At 41.5% G+C, this 26,226-nt stretch overlaps 1 protein-coding gene across 1 annotated transcript; it reads right to left on the bottom strand.

Annotated features, from left to right (window-relative positions):
* Positions 1–466: 466 nt before the first annotated feature.
* On the bottom strand, positions 467–25,326 carry LOC140128430 (protein diaphanous homolog 1-like). Its single transcript, XM_072150135.1, has 11 exons — positions 25,203–25,326; positions 24,982–25,077; positions 23,368–23,462; positions 23,181–23,282; positions 21,575–21,814; positions 19,331–19,460; positions 17,738–17,862; positions 17,117–17,281; positions 15,918–16,053; positions 11,004–11,090; positions 467–4,404 (listed from the first exon to the last, which is right to left on the bottom strand). Exons 1-11 carry the CDS (start codon positions 25,324–25,326, stop codon positions 4,235–4,237), a joined length of 1,470 nt encoding a protein of 489 aa, XP_072006236.1. The 3' UTR covers positions 467–4,234.
* Between the last annotated feature and the right edge of the window lie 900 nt (positions 25,327–26,226).

Here is a 26,226-nt window from a genome sequence, read left to right as displayed (position 1 = left end):
CAGGATAATGCGCCATGTCATAAAGCTGGAATCATCTCAGACTGGTTTCTTGAACATGACAATGAGTTCACTGTACTCAAATGGCCTCCACAGTCACCAGATCTCAATCCAATAGAGCATCTTTGGGATGTGGTGGAACGGGAGATTCGCATCATGGATGTGCAGCCGACAAATCTGTGGCAACTGTGTCATGCCATCATGTCAATATGGACCAAAATCTCTGAGGAATGTTTCCAGCACCTTGTTGAATCTATGCCACGAAGAACTGAGGCAGTTCTGAAGGCAAAAGGGGATCCAACCCGTTACTAGCATGGTGTACCTAATAAAGTGGCCGATTAGTGTACATTGTGCGGAGTGTGAAAGACTATTAGTTGAGGACAAGAGTGGGTTTATACATTTCTTCATTAGTACTGTGAGCCCCAATTTTTCCTATTCAGCCCTGCAAAAATCAAGACAAGCAAAGATAAACCGTTCAATTGTTTTATTAACATTTTAAACAAAAATATGATATGATTACATTTCCCAGAAAAAAAGACCAAAAATGAGCTAGGCAAACATGTTTTTTTTCCTCAGTTGTATAAACTGTGTAAAATGCAATATATATATATAAAAATATATGAGATGTCTGGCGTGCCACATTTGGCATGTAGGATTTCAAAATAACACAAAACTGCAATATAGACAGAGCTTAACGTATGGCAGCCAACCATGGTGGCATGGGCAGCAAATATCTAATACAGTAACAGGGTGCCAGAAAGAATGATGGGTCATTAGACCTCGCCTTGGCACCGTGTTAGTATACATGCCCCGTGGTGCGACAAGCATTACAATCAATTAGCAGCAATATGAAAATACAGGAGTTTTATGATTTTTTTTTTCATTTTTGGATTAAGCTTAATAGAAAGGGTAAAGGTTGCATTGGATTGACAGCTGGATTTATGCTGTGTCACCCATGCCCCCCCATGCAAGATGACTGGTAGGTCAATGTTAAGGGGGACAAGAGACGCTATAACTGGTGTCCGTTTTTTTTATACTTCAGAAAGGATGTCCATGGTCAAAAATTTGGAAAATTCACCACCATAGGTCATCAATTTGGGGCTTTCAACTACCCACTGACAAGCCTACAAAAGACCATAGGCTGTTTCACAGCAGTCTGGATCATATTCACATACACTGCTGTAAATAGCAACTTGTGGAAGCCAATTCATATAGGTTTGCCATAAATATTACTAAGCATACACATGGCTCCACAAAAACACACAATGTCCCCACTGAGATATACTACAAGGGACATATGGAGTAAAAACCAATAAAAGTTTATTAACCTATTTTACAATGCTGTAGAAGTACGGGAGCCCAGCACCCAGAACATTCAGAAGAGTAGAAAAAATATATCTGAAACTAAAACACCAAACTAAAAATTGCAAAACTAAAAAGTATGATAAATGATGTGATAAGGAAAGAGGTTCTAAAGGATAAAATATAAATATACAAAGTTTTCTATCAAAATGCTGTAATCTGAAAATCCAGGTTATGTTCTGATGGATTAACAGCAGGAAACAACCCCCGATTTACACCGGTTGAATGCTGAAGGATTTTGGCAAACTGAGTGAAAACGTAGCTGCTATAGTTGAAGCACTGCAATACAGGCATATACATTCAATATGAAGAAGTAAAGATCCAACCTGTTGTAGGTTGTGCATCCAGGAAAGACATTGTAATATGGTTAGGGGACCCCTATGCTAACCCCTGCCTCTATATTTATAAGGCTTCATGGGGTTTCCCACTGCTCTCTACTTCCAGGTCCCTCTTGATAAACAGGAAGTGAGGCTCAGCCAATCCCTGTCGGAGGGCAGTCACCGATGAAGCGGGTGATTGGCTAATCATTCATTTCCTGTGAGTCCCAGGGATCATCAGAACATTACTCACAGATATTGGTGACACTATTTATGTATGGATGGAAGCTGGTCATACATGTTGAGTTGTCTACTAAAATTTAGTTGGTAAGTACACCTTTCTCTGTGCTGTTGAAGTTATCCCGGAGACCCTCAGAGCCAAAGAACTTTTATATTCTATTGATTTTTACATTTGCTTAGAAACAAACAAACATTAGCCTAATTTTACATGTGGAGCACTTGCCATAGATCTTTTTGCACATGCACTTTGCCTATGACAGTGATCGGAGGTTGACATTTTGATTTCTCCAAATTTTCCAGTGGATTGACATGATGATTAGTCCAAATCACTTGGGGGTAATTGGTGGCTTTTCCCATTGACATTTATGTCAGATTGAAGTTTTTTTTTTCGTCGGAGCATGTGATTAAAAGGTATAAAGTGCTCCATTCACTTGTATTGGATGTGAAATGTTAGTTGATTCTTAATCTTTAAACTTAGCCTAAATGTAAGAAACTGCAGACACATTCTAGTTGACAAACCTCAGACACATCGGGGACATTGCATTACCAATCACTTCTTCCATATATGCAATTTATATTCAGCAAGATTTGTCCAAAATATATTTATTTTAGATTCATTTTTATTTATTTATTTATTCTTACTTATGTGCTGGTGTTACATTTTTGTTATTTTTTTTGTGCTTAGTGAGACTTTCAGTAATTTTATAAAAAGACTTAAAAAGATTGGTTCCTGCTGATAAAGTGTGATGGGAAGGCTTCCAATCCCACAACAGAGAGGCAGCGTACTTTTAGACTTCAAGACATGAAAAAGATTATTCAAGTTTGTTTTTAATTAAAAAAAAAAATATTACAATGGAAAGTATTTTTTTTCAGCATAAACACAGTAGATGTATTTGTATTACACAAAATTTACCTAACAAAAATGTTGTGACTACAGAGGTTAAGGAGATGCAAAAGTCTTTCTAAAAGTTCAATAGATATGAACTCCCTTACGATGGTGCCCCCCACCCGATACATTCTAATAGAGCCCACCTAGTACTGATACAGCACAGGCGGCTCAACCGTTTAACGAAAAAATATAATGCAATAAAGCCTATGATCAAATTATATTACGTGCTTCCATATAGAAATACCGTAGAATCCTAAATATAATAATCCTATAAATCAATAATATATTCATGTATAAAATAAAACACCACTTTAAATGACATCATACAGCATCCTGGAAACACATTTTCCTTATTTTGTTTTTATTTGCAGTGTTTGACTAATTTATTTTTGTTAGAGCTGGGGCCATGAATGTAAAAGCTACGATGGCTGAATAGTCAAGGTGACTGAGGCTGCCAGGACCCAAGGTTTGTGGCCATCAATGCAAAAGGAGATGACCTTTCTGCATGGGTTCTTATGTTACATTCAAGAAAATGGTTTAAAAAAAAATTACATTTTCCAAAAGTAAAGGATGTGCAAAGGAAATACAAGAGTCATGCAGTACAGGGCTGGCATGGAGGTTATATACATCTAAACGTAAATAATCAGAAGTGGCTTGCATGCTACACCGGCCAGATCGAAGTTCCTTGTTACTCCACCAGGGATTAAAAGAACAAAACAAGATGAAAGTAGCATGAATTCCCCGGTAAACATTATTAAAAAATTCACCACTAGGAGTTAGAGGGAATCCCAGACTTAATGCTGTCAGCAGGTCCTCGATTTCTAGTAATATCATCAATCTCATACAAAACAAGACATAAAAGGCAAAAGCCACAAAGCTGAAAAAATACAAATATGGCCTCTCGTGTCTGTAGGAAAAGTACCATCATCACTGGGCCTACCGGAGACGACATGCAGATCACACATTGTGTACGCAGTGATCAGACACGAGGTATGCCATGACAGCGGATGAACTGTGCATTCACAATAATACCCAGATAAATAAAAGCCATTTACATTACAGTGATATTGATCTTCTCCATCCTTAAGAGGTAAGCAAACAGATGAATTAAGGCAGAATTGTATATACACTAGTCCATACTTTGGTTAGGTTTTCTAATTCTTTCGCTGCATGTGAAGGGCTTCATGCCAAAACTCCAATATGTATGGATGCCCTGCACACTCTTGTACCCATGAACAAGCATTTGTAACCAACACCGGCCACATTTATACTAAAAGGAAAAATTTCAAGAAAACGAAGACTATTGATTAGCACCCTCCTCCTATGAGAAGAACAGCAAATCACACGATAAATGTCCCACAAGCCAAATGGAAATGGCCTTGGAGTAGAAATTCTTCTCTCCACGAAGGATATGCGTTGAACCGAGTGGTTAGCTTGAGCGGGTGAGCATATCCGCACTCTCTTCGCGACCTATGTCCATGTCAATCAAGTCTTCGGCATTAGATTTCTTCTTCTTGGTGACCACCGTGGTTAATGCATCATCCTTGGTCAGCTCGGAGGCTAGCAGCGAGGTAGCGGCACAGCCAGCTTTTCTATTCGCTAGAAGAGATCGATCAGAAGCGAGTCAGATGTGTGGAAAAGGGTAGAGTCCTTACATAAAAATACATGGTTATACCTTTAAAGGGAATTTATTCTACATCCAAATATAAGACAATTAATAGATACACATTTGATTATCTATATATAAATTATCTATATATAATTTGCTTAATGTATCTCATCATGGGTCTTGCATGACTGACTTTTTTTCCATTCACATCCCATGTTCCACATTCTCCTTCACACCTCATGAAAACTGTGGTGAGCTTATCCTTTAAAAGGGCATCTCTGCTCGAGAGAATATAGTTACAGTACAAATATCAACTAAAAAGGTGATCATAGCCTTTCCTTCCTGGGATCTGTTGGGCAACTCAAGAGTAAATACTCCATATCCCGAGAGATCCACCACTGGTGAAATTAAGTATTACATGGGGTCCATGCAAATTAAGGAGTCACCATTGCAATGTAAGGAGGGACAGGTTCTACAGTAAGAGTTATGCGCATTTTACCACAGAAAATTAGCCCCTTTATTACCCAAGAACTTCCAAATTATGGGTTTTGTAACTGGATCATATTTCAAGTTTATGTACCAGGAAATGCTTCTATGCTGCCCCCAGCGTCTAGTAGTTATCACAATGGGAGCTGCAGATTAGACCTGTCTCCAGAAATGTTACTTCATGGGGAATACAAGTGACAACAATGGACACATTGTAAGACAGTTTCCCTTTGCCACCTAAATGACACTTTTTGTTAAATTGGACTGGGTGAGGCACAGGATGGACTGGCCAACTAAAATTACTATATCCTGTGAAAGGACACTGAAGTGAGAACCTCTTAGCAATGACGGGGGATCTGTGTGCCTAAAGTATTATGAATGGAACATGAGGCGCCAATCAATATATTCACCCATTAGGAGAGATAAATGTTCTGTTAAAGGGAACCGGTGAGGCACATCTAGCCCCCAAACGGAAGGTTGTACCACATTTTTTTTGTGATCTGTTCTGCACAATATTGAAATGAGTGAGCAGCTCCTGTGAATTATAAAAAATGAACCTCCCATACTCTGCATGGTCATCCTGTGAATTAAAGGGAACCTGTCACATTTTTCACAAATACAGCTAGTGACAGGTAGGTTCTCATAAATCCCCATTAACTAAATGACACCCTTCTTTTAGTTAAAAAATTGTTTCCCTCAGATTCCCATAAATCAACTTTATAATCATGCCTGGTATCCAGGGATATCTAGAGGGGAGCGCCCTCCTCGGGTTGAATCCAGCAGCTCCTCCCCAAGACTTCTTAGCATTCAGCAATAACGTCATGTGACCATCTAAGGTCATTTTTCCACCTGCCTAACATTTGCAAACTGTACCCCATGTATGTGAGCACTTAAAATCACAGCATGCCTCCATGAACTTATACTTCTATGTGATTTCATGTGATTAGATACATGAATGCGGAACAGTTGATGCAAATTCTTAAAATTACATCTTTTTTGAGGTCCTGCAGAGAAAATTAGTGGTTAAAGCAAAAGGCCAAGCAAGTAAATGTTATCATGCATAAAACATGCACAAAGCGACATGCAAAAGCACAGCCTGAGCCCACAGCAAAGAAATCTCTCACTCAGTCCTTCATTAGGCAAAGTCCACCATCACTGACCGTACAACAGTAGTTGTATATCAGTCTATCAAGATCTGATGTGTATATGGCAACTATAAGGATCATCTTCATTCTTTAAAGGGAACCTGTCACCTTGAAAATACCGTCTAATCTGCTGACAACATGTTGTAGAGCAGGAGGAGGAGAGTACAATAATACATAGGTTGGTGGGAAAAGATTTCATATAACTCGTCATTTATCCACTAATATCTCTGCAGAGAAGTCATGGGGTGGTCCTATAAAACTAACTGTGTAAATCACTGACGGCACCTCCTTCATGACATTTCAGGGAGAGTCAACATACAAAATAAATCCTTTCCTACAAGCTGTATACAGTATACTCCCCTCCTCAACAGAGGTCAGACTGTATATACCATGTCACAGGTTCCATATAATGTGCCATGTGGTACATAATATAGGGCTGGCTACAATCACATATACTCTTGTTAATAGGCTAGACAGCAGGATGTTATTCAGAAAAGCTTTTAAAGAGTTTTGTTAAAGGGGTTATCCGGGTTTAAAAAAATGTTTATGGCCAGGCTGGGGAGGGCTATTTAAACACAATAAACATGTACTTACCTCCTCCGGTGCTGCCGATGTCCCGCGCCGCGGCCGGTCTTCTCTGTGCGCCGGTTTCATTACAAGAGCGCACAGAGAGCTTCCGGCCGGCCGGATGCTCCCATGCGCACCATCTCCCAGCGCTTACAACGCTGAGAGATAGGGACGGATGGGAGGAGCCGTCCACAACGCGGACCAGAAGCTCCCTGTGCGCGGCTTCCAAGCCCCTGTAAACAAACAGGGGCACGGATCGAAGGGACCGCGGCGCGGGACATCGGCGGCGCCTGAGGTGGTAAGTACATGTTTATTATGTTTAACTAGCCCAGCCCGGCCATAAAAAATTTTTTAAACCCGGATAACCCCTTTAAAGAGAACAGAAATCAATAACTAGAGTATTTTACTTTAAAATTTTCAAAGCAGTTATCCAAGTTATCAAGATTATTATACATAAAGCATTGCCAGGCGGAGCTCACCACACAGCAAGCACAGGTGTCATCACCAAGTCCGGACCCTTATCATACAATCAATACTGGGTCTGGGAACTGACATACCAGGTACCGAGGGACCATACACAGAAAACAAGAAATATCCATGCAATTGGTTGTAAAAGCATTTCTTTTAATTAGGAAAGATATGGCAAAAGTTTAATAAAGGTCTGAGCTAGCAGGTGCCTCGTGCTATTATGAATGCTGGTGCATGGCCATCATGTACTGTACTGCATTGAGTGGTGGGTCCTGGTCTGGGAGGGGGGTGGGTGGGTGGCTGGGTGGGGTCATCTGCAGCAGCCTGTGTCTCTGCCTCCTCATGTAATCTTCCTATCCTCCACACCATGCCCCATCCTACCCTGCAGTGTTAACATGACAGGAAGAGGAGGGGGGAGTTGCTGGATGAGTGTGGAGGAGAGGAAGAATGCATAAGGAGACCGACATAGGCTTCTGCGTCCCCCACCCCTTTCCAGGACTTACCACACACTGCTGGCAGGAAGGCAGGTAATGTGGAATAAGGTTTTATAAAGTAGTGGAATTATTCATAATGCTGACAAAGGCATAGCATAGGCTATTGGCACCTGTCAGCAGCTAAAAATGATATTTTGGGTGACTGGTTCGCTTTAAGCCTATACACAGGTTAGCTGAAGAATGTCTGACCACTGATGGTATCACCACCTTTGAATGGAGCAATGCTTGGTACTAAGCCGCAGCTTCTGCCTTCATCTATAGGGAACTGCTTTTGTCTACAGTCCCATAGAAGTGACTGGAGCCTCAGCAAACACTTACACACTGCCCTATTGCAAAAGAAGGAAACAGGACATCTGTGTATGTGCCGATTGTACAGACCTACCCTATGAACAGGATACTAGCTCACAAGAATACATAGATACCATAGGTTTTTCAATGACCGTCTATGCATGAGCCTACAACACCAAAATCCGCAAGTGGCTTGAGAGATGCAACTGGTAATATGGCAGTGGCCAGTACTTACGTGTTGTTCTTTAGGATAGATTAAAATGAACCATGTGTTATTATTACACATAGTTTCACAAGCTTCATGTCATTAATATGTTCAAGGAAATCTACCATCAAAAGAGAGCATGATAAACAGGATAACATACTCAGATCCAGGCACAGTGACTGATAATCTTCTTATATTTATTATCCATTGCCTCCCGTCCTTCTAAAATCAACTTTTAAAATTATGCTAATGAATAAGAAGGGCTCCTGGGGGTGTTACACAAGCACCTCCGTGCTGTAGCTTCATAGGCTGTAACACTTTGTCTCTCCGTGCTCCCTCAGCACTTCCCACTGTGTGCTGAAACTTCCTCTGCTGTTGTGAGATCACATTAGGGGGAAGTGCTTCTGCACAGTGTAACAACCTGTACAGCAGAGAGGGGCTCTGGTACCACCCCCCAGAGTCCTTAGCATAAATATAAAGGTTGATTATAGAAGGAATGGGGCCATGGATAACTAATACAAGAAGATTATCACATTCACAATGCCTGGATCTATGTGTAAGTGCCCCTGGTTTATCCATGCTTGATTTTGATGTTATTATTAAAGGAAATCTAAGTATTATTCTATACAGCCTATTCATCTCTCAAGCCATCCTTCAGTGTTACTTGGCTCTGCACAATTTCATGCTTTGCCAACTGTGTTAGCTGTAATGCTGATGTCACTAAATAATTAGGAGGTAATAATCGTAAAAATAATGGAAACGTTTGGGATGTTAAGCAATAACAACAAAAAAAAAAAAGGACAAATTGTTATAGGCACAAACACATCACACGAATGCACCCAGTGTTACCAGGTCTGGTGCCTGCTCCTCCTCCTCACTGAGGGACAGGAGAGAGTCTATTGGGAAGAAATAGAGCATTAAGAGAAGAGAACGGCCACCTGCCCCACATGTCAGAAGAAATTCCAGGAAAACTCCATTACGTGACTGTGGAGCCATCATCTTGGGTAGACTGGTTTTATCTACATTACACCGCAGTGACTTATTAATACTTCATCATCTTGTTACCACAATGAGACCCAACAATGATATCCTTGTATGCCTGACCATGACCCAAACACATGATGACTTCATACCGTATCCCTGGGAAAACTATACAATGAGCTCATTCATCTAATAACCACAACCACCAGGAAATCTCACTGGTTATAACTGGTGGAATATGGGATCTTTTTAAGAAGAAAAATGAGGACAACTATAAAGCTGGTCATATATAACCAACGACCACATAATGTGTATGGACCTCCTGCCTGATCACTCTCAGTAGAGGTATTAAAAATAAGCATTAACATCTATGGAGTCAATCATAGTGTTTTCCCATATATGTATAAGGTCCATGTATTAAACCAGCTTTCTACATGTGAGAATAAATTTCACCTACAACTAGAGCTTAGTCCTTATTTACACTGATTACTATGGACATAAAGGCAGCTTCCTATCCCATTATGCTTCTTGTATCTATTAGTCATTATTAAATTCCATGACAGAAGTCATCAATCCTGGAATTATTGGGGAAGACCAGTCATAAGCCAAACCCCAACCCCACCCTATGGTGACTCAAGGAGCGTCAAAGGCTGAAACAAAAGACTCATTATTTGTGTAACCTCCGATATTCATGTTCAGTCTCGTCAGAGGACACTAAAAAAGTGAAATGATCTTTGGCTCTGTGTTAGGTAATGTGGAATGATCTGACTAGTGCTCCATCTAGTAGAAGTCACTCCCTATCCGGGGAAAGTATTGAAAATATGGACAGTTTGCATACAAATATTTCGATACTTTTCAGTTTGGCTGTTTGGGGTATTCTGTTTAGTCTTATTGGTTGCCACCATTGAATTAGACTGCCATTACATACATAATCAATGATTTTACAATAAGCGGCTAAAAAGTAGAACTGTGCCACTCTATGGCTTCCAATATGATTAGCGTGACCCTTACTAAGAGGCTGCGGCACAAAAGTACAGCTTTTTAACCTTCATTGTCTTTGAAAATGGCATCAACCCGCAGCACTTCCCCTCCGTGCCGGAAAACGATTAAAAAGTGTTGTCCAACTTTCAGCAAATAATTGGTATTTTTGCGTAATGAAAAGGTATACAATAGATATCTGCTTGCTGTCCTTCTGTAGAAAGATTTTATGTTTACTTCCAGTGGATAGAGATCTGTCCATGGTCATGTGATGTCACACAGGCGCATGAGCCGTTACTATCACAGAGTAATCAGAGCAACGTGATAGTAATGGCTTGTACACCGGCATGTCCATTACTTCCAGTGGATAGAGATCTGTCCATGGTCATGTGATGTCACACAGGTGCATGAGCCGTTACTATCACAGAGTAATCAGAGCAACGTGGTAGTAATGGCTTGTACACCGGCATGTCCATTACTTCCAGTGGATAGAGATCTGTTCATGGTCATGTGATGTCACACAGGTGCATGAGCCGTTACTATCACTGAATAATCAGAGCCGTGTGATAATAATGGCTCGTACACTGGCATGTCCATTACATCCAGTGGATAGAAATCTTTCTGTGGAAGCTTTCTGTGGAAGGACAGCAATCAGAGATCTAGAAAACCATGAGGAATTAATGCCAAAAGTATACTGGAAAATTGTATAACTTTTCATTACACAAAAAATATTAATTATTAGATGAAAGTGGACAACCCCTTTATGGAAGGCAGTGCTTGACAGGCTAGACCACCACAAATCACAAAGTGGTGGCACATCCACATAATATGGTACATCACTTTATGACTGGAGATTAAATGGAGAATGTTATGAATCAGAAGTATTTATTAATATATCAATCATCTATTCCTTTGTATTACTGTAGGAAAGCGATGTGTTACCATACAGGGCATAGCCCGGCTCTTGTGGGCATTACCTTGGCGTGGACCTCGTTTTCTTCTGAAGGCGGCTCCGGATTGCAGGGCCTCTAGCAGACTGTCCATCACTCCAGTCTCATCACCCTCTGAGAAGACAAAAAGGTAACAACAAATCAGACAATGACAGAATGTATTTAGCCACTTGTAGCGTGATATATAGGAACCCTAAATGGTTACAGGTCATGGGATCAACTGTTACGCATTAGTGTTTTTTCTATGATCTCCTCCACCAATGCTCACACAGACCCCCTATTTAGCACGTTATATACAGGATTTCTGAGTTAAATGAGATGTGGATGGGGGTGGGCTGCCAGGATGTTGTATAGGCCTGGAGGGAAATCAGTGTGTGCATGACTACACGTGTACGCACACTGCATAGGCCGAGCAGACGGCTGAATGCACCAGCACACATTTGGGTCAGTGATATCTCCATCCTATGAGCATAATGGAGGAGGAGGTTATAGATAACTTAGGAGGGTGCAGCGTATGTTATACTGAATAAGCTGCTGTTCCCTGCTATGCCGGACATCATAGATTGTAAGCTCCTGAGAGCATCAATGTTAATACTCTGTAACGTCCTAATTGAATAGTATAGTCGCCCATAATCTGTAGAGACATGTGGAATATGATGACGCTATAGGAATAACGATTATTATTTTGATATTTCCATATTGGCTACAATCAGATCATCTCACATTTGCGTTCATTCTTGGGTCAGTCAATAAATGAATGCCATTCGGCGCGTGTCCCTTACACACACATTGCTTCATGAATCAGGAAGAAATCCCACGCTCTGGAGGGGTGCCCAAAGCTGCAGGAGGAGGAGGAGGGGGAGATAACATGTATGTTTCTTATGGCCTTCACTGCAGTAAAGAATTATCCTCCCCTCTGCATTGCACAAGCCCAAGGAAGGGGGGAGGGGGCGAAAGGTTACACTGGATCAAAGGCAAGAACGGATCCATGCTCCCTCTGCTGGACAAACATACACAGCACAAGTAGAGCGCACTTTGCATTTTTCTAGAGCTGAAATCCCTTAACATGGTTACACGTTGCAACGGTACAACACTAAGCAGTGCAGATCATCTGCTGCCATCTTCAGACCTCGGCTCTCTATATGCTGCTTAGTCATTTGGGACATTTCTAAGTGACGGTCACATTCCAGAAAACCAATAGTTAACCCTGAAATAATCGTTGTCCTTGCCTTGCCATCTCCATAGCAACACATGAAACCTGAATCTATAAACGTATATTATAACATCTGTCATTGGCGCGATGACTGCAGGAAAAAAACAAAACGCTGCCAATGTCGCCATCTGGTGTCGGACGGCGGGTGCAGCCACTGACCTACATTACAAGGATGTAATCATATAATAGAGGGATTGTCTGTCTAAGAGATACTCCTCTCTGCACGTCTAGTCATGATATCTGTGTGTATAACAATAATGTGATGTAATAATAATAATATAATAACGTAATACAGTAGGCACTTTCCAATAGGCAGATAGGACACGACACCTAAATAGGTTTAATAGTTTAAAATAATCTAGGAGTGGAAAAAACAGGCCGTCTCTCTAAAGACATCTTGTATTCCACTGCTGAGCTAATAATTGTAACTTTATGGAAATGTTGTACACAGTGATTTCTACTAATACAAATCTGTAAAAGAAACTGAAAGGGATAAAAGTATAAAACTTCATATACACAAAGTGATAAAACATGATAATCTCTGTATCAATCACCTACAAAACTCAGTCCTTCAATAGGTCATGACTTACACCCAGAAATCTGCCCTGGTCATGTGTCTGACACAAACCATGTCCAACCCAGAACAAATTCCAATTCCCTGCAAGTAAACACTAACACCTATTCAGTGACAGCAAACAAAAAGCAATCAGGAATTTACAATGAATGTATAGTGGAAAATTGTATGATATGCCACACATCTACACAACATCATATTGTCTTATTTTACTAGGCTAAGACAACTATCCACTCAAGATGCTGATTTCAGGCATATCCTTATGTAATATAACAGTGCTGTGACTTATTGCTTCTAGGGCTTTCGTGCTCCATCCAGGAGATGGAAAGAGCATCTGGCCTTCATCATGGAGCTGCTCCACAGGAAACCTCTGCCTCATGAATAACAAACTGCATTCTTCTGAGAAGTGGAAATATCTGACGGCCAAGCAGGGATCCTGCGCCTATGCCTGGCTATGAGGCTACATGGCGGTACATGTAGATTAGATATTCTTGCATACTAAAGGATTTATATTGTTTGTGGAGTGCAGGATGCTGCCAACTATTCCTCCGCACAAACTATTCTAGAATCTGGAAAATGTGCAGATGATTAATATTAGTCTGGAAAACTAACAGCAGTGCTGAGAATGTGTAATGGAAACCAGGGCAGAACGCTATCTCTCCGGGGGGGGTCGGGTCACATGAACTTTTACACTTTCTGCTGGAAAAAGAATTCTGCTAAATGATCTCCTCTCTAAAGAAAACATTCTTGTCAGGATGTGAGGTTTATACAAATATGGCTCAAGTAACCAGCGCAAAGTGCTCCAAGTACCTATCCAGGTCTATACAATGACCTCTGGGGTGGCCTTCTATAGACTAGATGATGTGGATCGATTCCCAATCGATGTTTCTCCTGTATACTAACAATGGTCTTCCTGTCTTTATTTGCAGTCTCCGAGATCAGAATATGAGAGCACTATATACTGTACCTACTTTACCTTAATACTAGGAATCTACTGCTGTGTATGTCTGCTATTATTAAGCCATGTAACTATTGCTTGTAAGGGGTTACAAGCCAGCCTTATCCAGAAAACACCTTATAAAGTGCTAAGTATCTAAGCATTTCCATTGTGGTAAATATTGTTTATGTTCAACAAGTTTAAAGGACACCAAGGTCACTTGTCCTGTCACTGCTACCTGTTGGAGCAGATCACAAGGATCCCATCCCAGCCTTTATCTAGTCAATTAATACATTAATCATTGCAAAATCATCTTTTCTTTATTATGTAAATGAAGCTGGTCACATGGTCAGAGGCAGTGATGTCACCCGTTACCCCTCCCCTCTCCTCCTCAGGTCTGTGTGTAATGTATAGTAAATCATTGCTAGTGTGTGTGCTTTATCTGCTGACATGCTGCATCCTCCCATACACGTGAGAGACACAGACATCAGCTACACAAGTACCTGACATGTTCTGCTATAACATGGCTCCCTGGAGCTGTTGTATCTCTCCTATACACACACACAGGCTGCAGGGGCTGTGGCCACCAGCACTAGGAAGCACATGGAGGAGCCATTACACCATTATACAGCCTCACACCATTATACAGGCCGTCAGTCAAGCACTGGGGGTGTGGATGTACCTCCCACTCATGAATAAGGTGGACAGCTTGAATATGCTAATGCTTCATTGGACATTTCACAGGTCATTTGCATACAGCTTTAGGACCTCATTGCTTAGGTTTACAGGCTTGTAGAAGGACAGTGAAGGGATAGAGGCAATGCTCTCTAATGGCAGTTTATGAAAATATATTTAGTTTAGGGGGTTATTTTGCATGACGGGTTCTCTTTAAGGTTTCCTTTCTGTTAAATAAAATGATTCTAGGATTCCCCTTTAACTCTTTGAATTCTTTATCAACTGTCAAGTTATAACTATCTGACACCCAGCACATCTTCCAATCAGCTGTTAGAAGAGACTGCAGCATTTACAAGATAAATATGGCTTCTGCACAAACTACCGAGCATTGTATAGCGGCAGCTCAGCCCCATTCACTTACTAGTGCCCGAACTACTAATAGGACACATGGATGTGATATCATAGCTCTGTGAAGTAGAAACAGCACTAGCTGGTATACCGCCGTTGGGTCAGACAGGTGACTATGCAGTGCCAAGTGGCAGACCCTGCCTGTGACCTGTCCTTAGGGTAGATTGTTAAACAGTAAATCATGCTGATTTTTGAAACAAAACACTCATTTAGCTAATGTGGACAGAAAAAATATTGTAGTAATTGGAATGCAATCATTATAAAAAGATAAGAAATTAAATTCTCAGCCATTTAGGTCCAAAAATGCCTTGTATAAGCGATCCCCGACTTACAGATGACCCCTTGTTACAAATGAACCTCGCTGCCCGCCGTGACCTCTGGATGCTGAAAATTTAATGAACTGTAGACAAAGGCTGCAATTAACAAGTCTAAGGTGTATTGCAATGAAGCTTTATTTTTAATCCTTGTTCCATTGCCCAAACAAAATTTTTTAATTCAAACTGTCACAAGGACCAAAAAACAATTTAGCTGCAGTTACACTTACAAAACATACCTGTTCCGACTTGCATACAAATTCAACTGAACATTCACATTTCATTTATCTGCCATCTGCTACATTTCTTTAATTGCATGAACAAAAACGTGAAGATTTCCGTAAATGTTGCTATGTCACAAGATAACTGTCCTTGGATACGACCATCCCCACACACTAGCAGTGGTGGCCTCATCCGTACTATTGAGCCCTGCCTGACCACCGGGATTACCGGTATTTGTTTATTTGCTTCTTTGCACATCAGCAGCAGTGGTGGTTGTATCCATGGACAACAATCTAATTTGTAAAGGACAAAATGGCTACATTTATGGGAATTTATATTCTCACAGGAACATTTTTTTTTAAATAACATAGAATTTAAGAAATGTATGTTTATGGCAGATGAATTAACTTAAATGTTAATGTCCAGATGAGAAAACCCATTTAAGAACAAACCTATAGAACCTATCTAGTATCCCCCTTCCGGCTTATGTTCTGATCCGGTTTGCAGGAGGATTATAATATAATGGGAAACATAAAAGGAGACCACATATAATATGTCTGCAATGTATCTGGTGCGGTCAGTGTGACACTATAGTTACCTGCTGTCATGTTTATTAGTTGTTCTTTCTTCTGCTGTTTCTCCAATTTCTCCTTCTCGGCCTTCTCTTTGGCCAGTTTGGCTCGCCGGAGCTTCTCTTCAGCTTCACGTCGTTTCTGATTGTCTTTGACAGCTTGCTTTATGGCAAAATTAAAACAAAAAGAAAACATATAAAGGGATCCCAGGTTACTATTGTTGTACCTCAATAAAGTATGAACATGTCACCCAGACAGGCTCCTTTAAGGCATTTACCTGAGATTTAGACAAAATCTTCAAACAGCACCAGAAATAAAATGTACAGTATTGTACATAAACTTAAAGGAAATCTACCATCATAATGTAAGAATAGATAAACCAGGGGCACTTACCAATGAATCCAGGCACGGTGGTAATCATCTCCTATTTATTGTCCCTGGCCTTTTAAAATTATGTTAATGAGTCTGAGGGGCTCTGATAAGTTTTTCCAAAGCACCTCATTGATGTTTCCCCCCTCCCCCTGCTCCCTCTTCCTGAGTAATCTATGTAATCTAGCAGCAGCAGGAAGTGCAGGGTGCAGGGAGACCTGCTCTGTTCATTGCCACAGCAAGTGAAATGACATCAACCAGGGCCTATGGAAACAGCCAGCAGAGCCCCCAGACTCCTTAGCATAATTTTACCAGTTTATTTTAGAAGGAAGGAAGCCACAAATGACAAATATAGTAAGATTACCACAGTCACTATGCCTATGAGTAAGTGTCCCTGTTTATCATGATGGTTTTTGATGGTAGATTATTTTAAATAGGTTGTCACTATGGATCCTCATAAAACAGATTTTGACGCTTCCAGCTGCTACCGGCCTCTACTTCCTGGTCCCACTCCACACAGGAAATTACTTGTCAACCAATCACTGGGTGCGGAGGGTCAACAATGTATCCAGCGATTATCCTCTGTGTTTGAAGCCACAAGAAAGTAAGAGATGAACTATAACTAGAGAAGCATTAAGATAGCAGGGGCAATGATCACTTCTGTTCTCATTTGCCCCCAATTATTCTCATAAGTCTCATAGTCTCACTTATAAATTGAACACTATCCTCATAGGTCCTGGACTAAACTTTCTAAATCTGCTAAAAAAGGAAGCTGCATGGTCATTGGATGCTGTGGTCAACAGAGCTTGTTTTGCCATTGGACCATTACAGGAAACAACAAGGGTTTCCAGCTTACCACAAACATATTCCGGAAGTTGTTCATATCCAAGAAGAACTCCTCAATGGTGACTTTCTTAGGGTCAAACACAAAGTACTGTCCCAGTTCTTGAAATGAGGACACCATATTCTCATGCATCATGCATAATTTTGAATACTGTTCTTGGGCTTCTTTGACAAATATGTAAAATTTATCAGTCAAGGAATAATGGCCGGAATAACAGAGCTCTTTTTTTTTTCCAATGTTCCTACAAGGCACGGTGTTAAACATTTGACACTGTATTTCCTACAGAGCTGTATATGTCTGTAGTTGAATATGGACAGATAGTCTTCACTGCTACAAGTAGGGACCAAGGGGGCAGTGCATGGAACACTGATATGCAGGACCCCATTAATACCTTTGGGCTAACCTCAGGTGACTAGCATATAAGTTTTCAAACTGATTTTTTAACATTAAAGCAATGGAAAAGAACCATTTTGGGATATGGGCAATGCGTTTTAATAGTTTTCTTTTAAGTATATATTTTGGGTGGGTTAGTTTGGCAGGTTAACCCTTTATTCCTGTTGCCATTATTAGACACAGCATGTTTTAACTTAATAGACAACTGTAACACGTAGTCAATTGTGAAAAAAAGGATATAGTCATTTTCTCCACAAACTTATCCTTCTCGTTGTTAGAAGCAGGGAAACTCTCAATGTCTCGCTGAAGATCTGCAATTTGTTTTTTCATTTGATCCAAATTCTTCTGCAAAGTTTCGGCAGATACTACAAAACCACAAGAAAAGAAATAAAAAGACTGTTACACATGGTGAAGTAACTGCAGTGCTATAATAGACAACAAGCAAGAAGTCTTCAAGTAGACCTTTAAGTAAAAGCTATGGCCGACCCTTCCTCTTACTAAACAATACCTCAGCGTTCCTGAAGATCAGGGGAGGATGAACGGGTGAAGTAGTGCTGCACAGGGGAGGATGAACGGGTGAAGTAGTGCGGCACAGGGGAGGATGAACGGGTGAAGTAGTGCGGCACAGGGGAGGATGAACGGGTGAAGTAGTGCGGCACAGGGGAGGATGAACGGGTGAAGTAGTGCAGCACAGGGGAGGATGAACGGGTGAAGTAGTGCAGCACAGGGGAGGATGAACGGGTGAAGTAGTGCAGCACAGGGGAGGATGAACGGGTGAAGTAGTGCAGCACAGGGGAGGATGAACGGGTGAAGTAGTGCGGCACAGGGGAGGATGAACGGGTGAAGTAGTGCGGCACAGGGGAGGATGAACGGGTGAAGTAGTGCGGCACAGGGGAGGATGAACGGGTGAAGTAGTGCAGCACAGGGGAGGATGAACGGGTGAAGTAGTGCAGCACAGGGGAGGATGAACGGGTGAAGTAGTGCAGCACAGGGGAGGATGAACGGGTGAAGTAGTGCGGCACAGGGGAGGATGAACGGGTGAAGTAGTGCGGCACAGGGGAGGATGAACGGGTGAAGTAGTGCGGCACAGGGGAGGATGAACGGGTGAAGTAGTGCAGCACAGGGGAGGATGAACGGGTGAAGTAGTGCAGCACAGGGGAGGATGAACGGGTGAAGTAGTGCGGCACAGGGGAGGATGAACGGGTGAAGTAGTGCGGCACAGGGGAGGATGAACGGGTGAAGTAGTGCTGCACAGGGGAGGATGAACGGGTGAAGTAGTGCTGCACAGGGGAGGATGAATGGGTAAAATGCGGTATTTTAGAGATTTAGAGATTGTGCCATTTTGTTATCAAGAGTATACTAATGAATGTCTTCACGGGAATACCCCTTTATGAGTGATATCTATTTTATTAACCATATGCAGATTGAGCTACTCAATGAATAACAAAATGAAAAAAAAAACTAAAATTTACTCTGCAGTTTACACACACACAAAAAAATTCTGATCACAGAATACAATACTGGATGTATGACCGCAGTTCTCAATCATCACCTCAAGAAACCTTGAAATGGGGCAGATTTATCAAGTTGTCTGAAAGTCAGAATATTTCCAGTTGCCCATGGCAACCAATCACAGCTCCCCTTTAAAATATTCATGAGCACTGGTAAAATGAAAGCTGAGCTGTGATTGGTTGCCATGGGCAACTGGAAATATTCTGACTTTCAGACACTTGATAAATCTGCCCCAATGTACCAGAAACTCTTCTAAAAGTCAAATTTTACCATCTGCATCTCATAGGAGGGTTAGCTCTTAGGTTTAATAATAATAAATACCTCTGCTGGCTTTTTCAACATGGACCAACTCATCCGGGAACTGTAATGCATCAGGATAGTCATGTTCGCACGTCTCAGCAAGGAAATGTAACAATGTACTTTTTTGGTCAGCGGACTTGGTATCTTTAAGCTGCAAAAAGGGGGAACCAAAGGAAAATACTTGCTGTCAATCAACATTGAATAAAGGTCATTTGCTTAATGGTTGGGTTGTTTCCTCAGACATGAGAATGAATAGCAGTGAGCAACCCAATGGGCAGCGGGACTTTTTAGAGTGTAAAACCATCCCACTTCCTTCATCAAATCAATTCTTTACCCTTCCTTTATTTTGGTGAGCTGATGATGGAGGCAGCTGTGTACCCCCTTTAAAAAGGAAGCTGTCATCAAAAAATACACCAAATAACCTACTACTAGATTGTTGTGAATCAGATTAACACCTTCAGGATGATGTTCTTTTCACGGCCCAGTGTAATGGCATCACCCAGTAAATCAACTTTGAATTGAGATCTAAATTAGTTGAATTAAGTCAAGGAGGCGGAGAGTTAACCACTGAAGTCAAGCTCTGCCTCAGAATATCCCATCTACTGTAATTGACATCAGGCACCAGACTTCAGGAGAGCCAGTTGGTGACATCCCTGGACACAGGACTGTCAAGTAGTGAGGTGGGTATCCTTGGGCAAGGAGAACTTAACTTGGCTGAGGTATGCAGCTCATTATACAGCCAATTAAGATCTCAGTTGATTTTCTGGATGGTGCCACCACACAGGGCCATAAAAGAAACATGATCTGGAAGTTTTTGACCTAATACACCACAACTCGATTGTTTTGAAGCAGATTCATTTCTGCTGACACGTAATTCTTCCAATAAAGACTACTTCATTCCCTCTAGAGATATTTGTTGTCACATGGTGTTATGAGGCCCCCTATGTAGCGTTACATATACTGCTCCAAGCGATTGCTGAGCATCCTGGAAGAAGAGTAGGAAGGCAAACCATCAGTCTAGCGCCTAGTAGTAGTGTACCAAGGTTTGGCAAGTTCTGTCTTCCCTTCCATTATTAAAGGAAATCTACCATTAAAATCAATTACGATTGACCAGGTGTACTTACCAATAGATCCAGGCGCTGTGGCTGCGGTAATTATCATATATTTGTTTTCCATGGACTCCTTCCTTCTAAAGTTAGCTTTTAAGAATATGCTAATGCATCAAAAGGGCTCCTGGGGGTGTTAAAAGGGCTGTAGGCTGTTGCACTGTGCAAGTAGCTCTTCCTTCCTCCCACTGGGTGCTGAAACTTCTGGGTGCTCTGGTAACACCCACAGGAGCCCATCAGTCTCATTAGAATAATTTTAAAAGTTTATTTTAGAAGAAAGGAGGCCATGGATAACAAACAAATAGATTACCACAGTCAAAGTGCACATGGTTTATCATGCTTGATTTTGATGGTAGATTTCCTTTTTTCCGGATATTAATAACGGAAGTATAAAGAAAGGGAACCTTCCGTACATTGAAGTAAATTGTAAACAGAAGGTCAATGGATCTTCCTGCTTTAATTACGGTTACACTCTCCTATGCTCAAGGAAAACCCTGACGCATGTGTGAAGTGAGCTCAAGCCTCCTTTATAGCAAAGTGCGTGACACTATATTCCAGTGGTGTTTCAATGCCTCATTTGTCTCTGCTTACATGGGCCTATATCAAGGAGAACCACTGTGGCAATTAGCACAGCTGGTCCAGCTCCATATACCTGAGCAGGTTACAGCTCTCCACTAAGCTAATACAGGGGGCTCCTAACAAACAGATCCCCCTTTACTACATTCATGTGCCCAGCTATAGCATAGAGTGGGCAGTATGAGTGTACTATTAAGACCATCTTGACATGAATATGACCTATGTGCCACCGGTGTGAGATCTCACATACTGATGAAAGTAGAAGAGGACTGACGCGTTTCAACAGCTATGGGACCGGTAACTCCTTAATAAAGACGCATTTATACTTGGCATTTAGTTAATGAATGCAAAGAGTCTAGGAATAAATGCATCTGAAATTTGTAATTGCTCCAAAGCGTTGTACTTCAATTTCACTTCAAAATACAAGCGCGCCAAGTACAAGTAGGGAAAACTTCCAACAGGGCTTTCTGGAAGAGAAGATAAACTGGAGACTTCTTGAAAACGGGTTTGTTCTGAGGCTTATTGCAAAGCAGAACATCAGTCAAGACCTTAAAAAGGATCTATAATTCTAGAAGTTTCTTACCTTGCAGAGAAAGCCAATGTCGAATCCAAACGCCCCAGCGTTTCTGGAACCAGCATTCATATAGTTGCCCACAAGCAATGTGATTTCCAAAAGGGTGGCAAAGCTTTTGCTCTTGTTCACCTCTTCACATGCTGCGGTCACTGCCACGATGTCTGGCTTGATGTTTTCCACTTGCTCATTGAAAAGGAGCTTAAATTGGATGGCATTAAGGCGATTTTTTAAGCGGGGGACGGTGCACATCTGAAATTATGAAATAAGCTACATTTGTATCTATACATAAAGAAAAAATTGTATTTTTTTTTTCCCCCTTGAACCATAAATCATGACCCATTCTATGGCGTCTGATCACAAGCAGTCACAGCATTTGGACCCCTGTGAATCACAATAACGGGGGGATCCCGTTCCCACCTTATACATGAGGTACAGTGTCATCCATTACCCCTGAGGAAGCCTGTGAATACAGGTGATATGTGATATCCCCTTAAATGCCTGTGCATTGACTGTCCAGATATTGTAGGCATTTTCCCAGGAGCGTTATTCAACTGTAAATGTATCTATGGTTATTTTTCACTCAGTGTGGAACTGTTGGGATAGTACAGATTATTTGTGGGGACTTTCGCTATTGTTATATATTTTTATACCAGGCCCCCAGCACCGGGCTAATCCAGACAAATGCCGCGGCCCCAGGGTGCTGGAGGGGCCCAACCCGCTGCTCCGGGGGAATGAGGAAAGGGGAGTTTTTTCTTTCCCGGAGGGCGCATACAGTGTGGCTAGGCGGGGCTAGGGCGCATACAGTGTGGCTAGGCGGGGCTAGGGCGCATACAGTGTGGCTAGGGCGCATACAGTGTGGCTAGGGCGCATACAGTGTGGCTAGGGCGCATACAGTGTGGCTAGGGCGCATACAGTGTGGCTAGGACGCATACAGTGTGGCTAGGACGCATACAGTGTGGCTAGAACGCATACAGTGTGGCTAGAACGCAGTGTGGCTAGAACGCAGTGTGGCTAGAACGCAGTGTGGCTAGAACGCAGTGTGGCTAGAACGCAGTGTGGCTAGAACGCATACAGTGTGGCTAGGCGGGGTAGGACGCATACAGTGTGGCTATGTAGGGTGGAAACAGGTGTGTTGAATAATATTTGTCCATTTGCAGGTGGTTTGGTTTGTGCATGTTGTGTGCTTTTCAAATCATTAATAAAAATTTGCTGATGACAGAAGAGTACTGACGTGCTACAACGGCTAGCACACATGTATTTTAATGGTCCCTCATACACAATCCTATGTATAAGCCGATTGAACAGGCCACAAATTTTAGAGAAGGTCATATTCCTGCCTGTATTTGGCCCAGTTTAAAATACATGGAGGAGATCTGTGTCTGTTGTTGAAACAATGGATAGCACACAGCCAAAATGCAGGTTTTTGTGCAGAAATTCTACAGAAATAGCACAAAATCTAGAATATATTATATAAAATAAGGTATTGTAATTACATTCTCTCACTGAATTGAGTGACTTATGGTAGAGTCTGCTTCCCAGTTATTCTCTGTAACACTTTGTCAAAGAATTATTTTTAAAGCATCAATTGAAGGAGAAATACAGGTAACAAGCATACCACAACTCCAAACTGCTCCGGCTCGGCCAGGTCATTGTACTCATTCTTAAACTCTGCCAATGCCTGAAGTTGGTCAGGTTCTGGTAACTGCTTTATAAGGTTCTGCAAAATCAAACAAAATAAATAAATAAAAAGTGGGATAAAAAAAAAAGCAAAGAAAGGAAAATAAAGGAAGAAAGACACCTACTGAAACCATAGACTCATTCAGAACTTCCTCATTGACTTCAAGGATGACATTTTTAATTTCTTCATATGGCATCCGATATGAGCCCAAGTAGATAGCTGTGTAAGGAAAGAAAATAAATGACAATTAATCTGCACAAAGCTTTCACAAAGCTTTCTTCTGCTCTATAAAAAGACTTCATGTCAATACCATAGAGCAGTTATGGTGAACCTTTTAGAGCTCGAGTACCCAAACTACAGCCAAACACCAACTTACTTGTGACAAAGTGGGGATACAGCAATTTAGGCAACAACTTACTGCCCCGTTCTTCCACAGCTTTCCACCGTATTGGCATGTGCAGGACACCAATACCGTTGAAACATGTAGTGGAAAATAGCATTGATCATTTTAACTTCCCTGCGGGGTCCCCATGAACAGGAAGGACAAGGGAGCACCAATGATGATCCAGTCCTGTCCATACCTCCATACTCATCCTGCAGTCCCAGAAAGTGATCCAGTACTGGGCTGATGGCCACCTCTGACACCCATGCCATAGGTTCGCCACCACTGCCAACGAGATATAACATAGGATTCTACAATGCTGATAAGGTTAACTGCCTCCCTACAATGACATATGCCATGTCCTGTCCTATGAGCCCTTGGGAGGTTACACGCCGTGGCTTCAACAGCAGGTGTAGAATTAAGCAAGGCAAACTTGGCTAAAACTTTTATTGTGCTGGCTGGAGAGAAACAGCTGTAGGATTTTCTACCAAACCGTTTCATGTGCTCCATTGTCTTGTATGTCTTTTGAACACTGGATTGTAATTCAGCATCGGTCAAGGTTGCACTTAATCTTTCAAGGTCTATAAAGTTTGCGTAACTTGTCTTATGTTAGGATACACATTTCATACAGAACACTTGGACATGGTATTACCAGGGAATTGCACAGTTATACAGTATTGTACATACACATGATTTGTCCCTAGCCATGTCCTGAAATGCAACAAAAGTGTGGGGGATTTCAATTAACTTCACCTTTGCCGTTTACTATACATTTTACAGTTTTATTTTTGTTACCTCTGACCTGGGTGAAATGAGCAGAAAAATAGGCATATATATTTGTTGTAGAGATTTGTGACAACAACTGTAAGGGAAAGTTGCTACAATATCTTACAAAGCCCCAAGAGAGAAGTCATAGATACACTAGACCCCTGGGTTGTCAACATGTGGTATATGCCACATCTTTAGGGGACATTTACTTTAAAGGGGTTTCCAAGAATCTCCAAAAATCTTGGGGTCCAGCGCAGAGGTAACAGAAAAAACCCCCAAAACACTGGTTGCATCATTGTTGGCCTAGAGGTGTTGGTGGAGGATGTATGGTGCTAGCTTGAGTGATTTGGTTCATGGTTTATAGTAGTATCTGTGCAGGGAATTGCAGCTTTGATATATTTAAGGGAATGTGACAAAGTTACGTGAACCCATGAACAAACGATAAAGTAGACGATATAAAGTCTAATTCATCAGAATGATACGAGTGGTCTATTCTAAAGACAGTCCATTAAAACTACTATATCTGACCCCAGGATTGAGGTTCCTCACATGTCATTTATTTCAGCCTAAAGCAATGTATAAACTTACACAGGTTCTGGGCAGTCTTCGAATCCAATACTTTGAGTTCTTTTGCCTTTTTCTTTGCTGGGCCTTTCTTTTCATCATTTTCTTGCTCTTTCTTGCCTGTAGATAGAAGGAAAGGGTTAATATAATAGCAGAAATTGAAAATACTGCACATTTTCATCTTATGTAAAACAGTCCAAACCGCACAGCACAATGAGTGCACGGCCTAGAAATAAAGGGCACACCTGGATGGCCCCGCACATTCGGGAATGGAGAACATTGTGAATAGACTGAACCTGCTCTTACATGAAAGGATTTCAGAAGACGTAACCGTTCCTGGCACCAGTCAAAAGGTTGTCCAGATGCCATACTACATGCCAACACTTGAGAGAAACCATTATACTTACAATAGGGACATGGTAAAAAAAACACCTATTACACTTTTACAATCAAGTACATTACAAAGAGGAGAATAATCAGATTTTACCCCTTTAAGAGTGTGTATTCACACTAACATATGAGGGACTTATATCTGGCCAGGCCGGATACATACACCCCCCCCCATAGGCGGCTATGGCGCCTGGCCTTGTTATGGTTGGCACAACAACTGCTCACGGTACTGTGCCGCGGCTACGGCCAGGAATACGTTCATATGAAAACACCCTAATATACTTGTCCCCTCATGTAGGGTATAAAATGCTCTTTCTAGAATTCCCTTATGTGAAATCTTGCCCACAATACCCAAGTCATGTGGAGAAGAATTTCCGATATTGTGCCTGAAATTAGGCAAATCTCATTTTTTCAGATAAAATCTGGTGGTTCAGCACCCTATAGAATTGGAGATACAGGCAGTTAAAGACAGATAGGGTAGATTGCCGCAAAAACCTGCAAACATTAAACAGGAAAATAGTGAGTGCAGGAGTGGGGCAGGAACACCATGTGCTGCCCGCCATGCCCCCTTCATTGACTCATGGCTTAGAAGTGGCGTAAAGGAAAGAAAAATCCTGTACCAGACCTAAAAATTTCCCCCCATGTCTAATGTAAAATATTTCTACTATGGGCAATGTACATCTGGCATCTTATGCAACGTTGAGAACAGATTATAGTAACTCACAGAAGATAAACATTATGACGAGGCATGTATCGAACTAGAATACCCTATATGGACCTCTGATCTTACTTTATGAATATACCATTAACAAAAACCTGTATATAGTGCTAAAAGTAAAGGGGGAGCAGTATTATTATAGCAGGTGCAAAACAAATGCT

This window comes from Engystomops pustulosus, chromosome 4 (genome assembly GCF_040894005.1).
Source record: "Engystomops pustulosus chromosome 4, aEngPut4.maternal, whole genome shotgun sequence".
NCBI classification, from domain to species: Eukaryota; Metazoa; Chordata; class Amphibia; order Anura; family Leptodactylidae; genus Engystomops; species Engystomops pustulosus.
The sequence above is the reverse complement of the archived record's forward strand: the minus strand, read 5'-3'. Positions and strand labels throughout refer to the sequence as shown.

Excerpts from the sequence above, each read along its gene's own strand:
- LOC140128430 (XM_072150135.1), bottom strand. The coding sequence starts at position 25,326 with ATGGCATCTGGACAACCTTTTGACTGGTGCCAGGAACGGTTACGTCTT. Across the intron at positions 23,463-24,981 it reads GAAGACTGCCCAGAACCTGT|CTATCTACTTGGGCTCATAT; the intron begins GTAAGTTTATAC and ends TTCCTTACACAG. Across the intron at positions 21,815-23,180 it reads CGGAGCAGTTTGGAGTTGTG|ATGTGCACCGTCCCCCGCTT; the intron begins GTATGCTTGTTA and ends TCATAATTTCAG.